The sequence below is a fragment of the Kogia breviceps genome, chromosome 2 (assembly GCF_026419965.1).
Source record: "Kogia breviceps isolate mKogBre1 chromosome 2, mKogBre1 haplotype 1, whole genome shotgun sequence".
Lineage (NCBI taxonomy): Eukaryota > Metazoa > Chordata > Mammalia > Artiodactyla > Physeteridae > Kogia > Kogia breviceps.
The window spans coordinates 38,644,495-38,650,494 of NC_081311.1; the positions used below are offsets into that span (position 1 = coordinate 38,644,495).

The following is a 6,000-nucleotide window of genomic DNA, read 5'->3' on the forward strand; positions in this document are numbered from 1 at the left end:
GCCAATAGCCTTTCTATAACCCATGAAAAAATTCCAAAAATTTGGGGATATGTGAATAGTCAAATCCAATATACTAATTTCACCTTTCCAGACAAAGGAAAGTACTTTACATTAGTAAATGCATATACATATTCAATACTTAAGAGAATCACAGACCAAAACACTTTTGACCACCTAGCAAAGAATGCATGTGGCACTAATATGGCCTAAATAAAGGAATTAAGGACATCAGTTTGCTCAGCAAATCCTTAACAACTTAGGGTTTTTCGGTCTAACATTATTGGTATTTCTGATAGCAACTGTGTTAACCTCAAAGCTACCACATAGAAAGAAACTGTAAAACAGAATATTTAATATCATAAAACTGAATCATATTAATATCATAAAACTGAATATTTACTGAAATCATTTCTGACCCCAATCTCACAAGCTGATAGAAATGTCTTAAGTCACTATCCTTAGAACAAATCCTAACACCTTTTCTTAATGAATTCATACCACAAAAGAATACTGATTTTACTTAAAATCAAGTTTATCTAACAACAAAAGAGACAGGAGAAAAGGTAAGAGTGACGGCTCTATGAAATAGAAATACAACTTCAGAACTAATGGTGGCTACAGGAAAAAAAACACACCAAATAAATTTCTTACACCATCATTAATAACGTATTTTTCTGGAAGCTAAATTCTTATAGCACAGCCAAGGCCTAACATTTCAAGTAAGTGAAAAACTGTCATATGCATGCAAACTTCTAAATTGCTTTTCACAAACTCAAATTTCACATACAATATTAATATAAAAACATTTCCTACACTGCTGTCTTACTAAAAATGTTAAGGCAAAAATTTAAAAATAGAATGTTTACTGAGAGTGATTTAAAGTAGAAACTTTGTGAAGTGATTTTCCCATAATAAATACTCCTACATTAAAAAGTCACTGAAGTGATTACTTCTTAAGTTGCTTAGAAATTATTAAAAAGTATTAAGCTATCATCAAATGAACAAATAGCAAATGGGGCAAATCTCAAAATGTGGACATTTGAAAATCAGTACTAAAGACTTCCAAAAATAAGAAATTTTGTAACGTTAAGAGGTTTATATTTTTGTGTGTGTGGTTAATGGGAAAAAGCAGATACTATAGTGTTCCACACAAGAATTAAAATATCATCAGCTACCCTGAATATTGTTAAAATAAAATTCTGAAAAGCAATACACACAAATGCACCTTTCTCTACTATCTTTCTAAAACTATTTAAAATGAAGGTGGTTATACCTCACCATATTTTATATTTACTTAGTATTTATTTAGTGTATCATAAGCAATGTTAAATCTGCACTGATGACTGTACTACTGTGCAACCTTTTACAATGAACAGCAATAAAATTCCTTATATTAAGAGTTACATAAACTCTAAATTCCTCTCAGATGTGCTTTAATCTTTAATACACTTATGAAAATGAAGTTTATAAATTATTGTATAGCAATTAGGTGGCCCAATTATGTTGCACAGGAAAGAAATACAACTTAACAGATACAAAACAGTGTAAAATAAAAACTGTGAGTAGCATCTGTTTTTAAAAAAACCTCACAATACAGTCATTTCAGTAATCACTAATCTTAAAAGATAATACAGCTAACTTCAATAGTCCCTGTACTCTCTACGAATTAAAAAGTATTCCCTATGAAGACGCAAACTTATCAAACTTATCAATTAAAATACAATAGAAGTCTAAAGTTTCCATGAAATCTAAAGACAATGAATTTTTTATAGTTTCATGTTTAATACTACTTTCCAGACTAACATTAAGGATAAAACCCCACCAACAAATTATTTTTAGAATAATTCAATTCTGCAAAAAAAATTAACTAAATTATGGTCCTCAATTTTCCTCTGAGGAAATCACTTCATTATTGATCTTTATAAAAATACTCCAATCACGACTTTCATAAAAGAAGTTAACTTTGAACAGGCTAGCTGTTGAAATAGATACTACAAACTGCTAGAGACAAAGCCTTCAATGGCCATTTTAATTTTCCCCCCACCACAATAAACACAAAACACTAAAGTGAAACCAAGCAAACCAAAGTGCTTTGGTATTTCAAAATTATTGGAAGTGCAACTATCAAAAAAGTAAACCCTTTACTGACTTCCCTAAGTGATTTTTTTTCATATCAACATTTGGCTCAATAAAACCACAACTCTAGAAATTGTTATTAGTCATTTGATGCAATATATGATAATGCTTTCTATGCATACCATAACTAAAAGGACAGTTTTAGAGAAAGTTGTAAGTCACATAAATTTCATACATAGAGGCGCACACACTCTGAAATCAAAGGAGAAATGGCTAATCACTTCACTGCTCACATATAAGAAACCGGTAGAATAATGTTAGTCTTATAACTCTGATAATTTAAAATCAAATGGGTAACGCAAAAATAGCATAAGCATATTCTGAATACTAAAAGCAATCTGCCCAAAAAACAGCATTCTAGAAAATTTTTTGAATGGGGGTTTATTTTAAAAAGTTAAACATTTAATTAATTTGTTCCTATACATCTAGATGACTGTCAAGTCACACCAATAGTAGACTATTTTTGAAATAGGTTACAAATCAGAAGAGTTTTTTCATAATTAATTATCTTCTGGGCAAGTGGGTCAAGTTCAGCTTTAGTAAAGTTTTTAAATTAATGCAACTCCAAAATTTCCAAATATTCTTTTAAAGTATCATTTTTTAACCTAACAGAAAACTTACATTGTGTGTGTTGTAAAGCTACTTCTTCAATAACTTTTATCTTCATTTCATATCAAAAATTGGGGCAAAATTAGCTGTGCACATTTATGTGTGGATACATAATCCAAAGGAATAAAACCTCTTCAGATATGTAACATTTTCTTCAAAAAAATCTTCCCCACTGTTTTTACCTGGACGTATAGACACTTCAGTGTCACTCTACCTTTAGGCAAAATGTTTACTGATACTTGCTAAGAAACCATTTTTATTAAGACTATTAACACATGCAATTATGTAGTTTTAACTAAGTATTGTCCACTGCTACAATTCACAGCACCAAATTTTTCATCTTAATAGAGGCCTTAATAAAATGCTTCAGTCACCTCAGACCAATAACTTAATCCTGTTCTTCATGCCTTACACTGGCCTACCAGTGACTCTCAATTCCTACTATACTTTCCATTCTGCAAAAAAAGGAGGGCTCTATCGCCATCCTTGATCAAAACCGGTTTATTATACCTGAAACTGCAAAGACTCATGCCTTTTGATAACCACTATCTTTTGAAATATAAAGGCCTAACTTTCAGACAACCAATTATATACCACTGAAACTCTTGGGTTTCTGTCTTATCCAACAAGCTGACTCAGTAAATGTAATACACCATATGAAAAAAGCGAACACACCTACAATCCGAAACTGGAGTAATCCACTCTTGCCAACATTTCTGGTTATTAGCTGGTAAATTATACTTATACTGGTATTCTACAAAAGCCAGAGTAGAGTTAATGGATACCCAAAGGTGTCACAGGACGTGAAACCTAAATAAGGTGAGTGTCAATTCTGGTATCACAATAATACTTAAATTTCAAGCGAAACTGAAGTTTAATCTCTGCAATCACCATTTGCTACACACAATACCCTTGAACCTACACAACATTATCATCTGGGATCAAAACCCACTCAATCTCCATTCTATTATGTGTCACAAGAGCACCGAATATACAGTGCTACTTAACTGCAAATTTCATGCCCTATCCCACATCACCCCAACGCGAGACAAAAAAAGCAAATTTAACAAAGATCTAGTAAGGGCGCCTTTGAGATGTATCACGGTCCTATTGATTTCAAGCTACAAAACTTCTAAATGCGATTCAAAGTTGTAATTAACTTAGTTTTAACACACAAACCTACTTTTGCCTTCAAATGAGCACCATATATGCTAAAATGATTTTCTCTCTAAAGTTATGCAAATCAGTTCGGTTCACAACTCACATTCTAAAAGAATCTATCAATGCAACTCAGGAAACTAAAAGCAATCACTGCAAGATTCTGATGCAATATGCGTACGCGCAACACTAATTTTCATTTTAATCTGATCTATACCCTTGATATAGGGCCTAAAGCCAAGATTTAATCGAAATATGCTCAACCTCAAAGGATTTACTTTTCTGTTCATTTAGCAGACCGGATTACCGAGCTCACTAATCCACTAGCAGTGTACTGTATTCTTTATTAACGGACAATAGCCCTTAGGGAGAGTCCCCACAGACAGACTAAGAAACCCATCAGTGCCTTGACACTTGCAACCAGGCAAGAGTTCCGAATAGCCAAACACATCCTAGGTTGAATGCATTCAAAAGAGGCACAAAATATACATGATCTAGAAATCCGACCAGGGTTAAATGTCATAGTCACCCAAACTATGGACATTTTTCGCATCCGTCTACTCCCACGTTATAAGAGAGTGACAGAAAGGCAAAGAGGAGCGGCAGCCACAGAAATGGATACAGGTCAAGTCTAAGTCGAATCCATCCTCTTGATATCTCCTTTTGTTTCTGCTAACGATCTCTTTGATGATGGCTGTCATGTCTGGGAGCCTGTGGCTGAAGAAAAAGGAGGAGAGAGATGGCAGAAGCTGCTGGTGGCGGGGCTTCTTCTGCAGGATGGAAATGGCTCTGGACTTGGCGGTGGCTGATGCCCCTCGCTCTGCTGCCGCTTGGTTCTGGACAGCAGCCGGGTAATGGCTGCTGCGGCGGCTGCTGGATGGTTGCAGCGACTGGGCCTGCTTCTCCTCAGCAGCCAGAGGTCTGGCAGCGGCGGCAGCGGAATGGGGAGAAGAATAATCCTCGGAACGGCTGCCTCCTCCGGCGGCCTCCGGAGCCCGGGCCAGCAGGGGTGCGGCGGCGGCGGAGGGGAGGTTTAAAACCGGCCCGGGTCCCTGGATGTGCCGCCGCCGCCGCCGCCGCCGTGTTGGAGGCAGTAGAAGGGGAGAGACCAACTCTCCGGCGTTCCCAGCCCTGGAAATGGTGACAGGCGACTCCGACACCCTCCCCGGAGCTGCAGCCGCCGCCGCCGCTTCTCCCCCCCGCTCCAGGAGCGGGAGGTGCAGCCGCCGCGCCTCAGCCGGCTCCCGCCCGAGTCCACAGCTTCCACCTTCCCTTTCAGGAGAAGCCGAGGAAGAGGCTGCACGGTTAGAAAAGAAGACGAAGAGGAGGCGAGAAACGCCGCCGCTGCCGCCGCCGCCGGCCGGCCGGCTCCCCGAGGGCGCTGCCCCCGCGGCTGCTCACAGGCGCTGAGAGGGGCTCTGGGCCGCGGCCGCCGCCGTCTCTCATCTCCTTCGCCTGAGCCCGGCCTCGCCTCACAGCGGCTCAACTCTCAAACTTCCATCATGGCTGCAGCTTCCGAGAGGAGAGAACTGAGCGCAGCCGCGTCCCGGCGCCCGAACGTGTATCCTGCCGCAGTGCACAAAGAGTCCCGCCACATCACCGCCCGCCGGCCTGCCCGCCCCCTGCGCCGCCGCGCCGGGAGCCCAGGCGCCTCGGAGCCCGAGGGGAGACGGGAGGCGGACTGACCGCGCCGGGGGAGGGCAGGGCAGGGCAGGGGCTGTAGGGAGGGGGCAGAAGCAGCAGCTCCGGGTGCGAGCGCCGAGTCCCCAACGGGCAGGCGCACTGAGCATGCCCAGTATGACTGCCTGGAGCTCGCTCGGGCTTGTTTCGAGGCGCCCGCCTGTAGCTGCACTTGCCGCGGCTGCTTCTGCAGCAGCCCAGTGTGGGGGGAACGAGCTGAGCCACGGCCGAAAAACCCAGCCACAGGCAGAGTAGGCTGTTGCGAGGGGGAGAGAGGGAGCGAAGGTGAAGGCTGTGGCCGGTTCGTTGAACAGTGTCACTGACTTGAGTCTGAGGTTACCTGTGCACAGGTGGAAAAGACCAGGTGACTGCTATGGTCAGGGTACAGGAAAACGCAGGGACGATCCCTGCAGCGAG

General features: G+C 41.1%; 1 protein-coding gene across 2 annotated transcripts in view; it reads right to left on the minus strand.

The window, feature by feature from the left end:
* PTEN (phosphatase and tensin homolog) overlaps window positions 1–5,481 on the minus strand; it is an 87,509-nt gene extending 82,028 nt beyond the window's left edge. The window contains exon 1 of one of the 2 annotated variants that reach the window (XM_059054017.2): window positions 4,526–5,481. In XM_059054017.2, coding sequence (XP_058910000.1) covers window positions 4,526–4,604 — 79 coding nt within the window. In that variant the 5' untranslated portion in view covers window positions 4,605–5,481. The remainder of the gene's footprint in view (window positions 1–4,525) is intronic. The other variant, XM_067025099.1, reaches the window with a different exon arrangement.
* Between the last annotated feature and the right edge of the window lie 519 nt (window positions 5,482–6,000).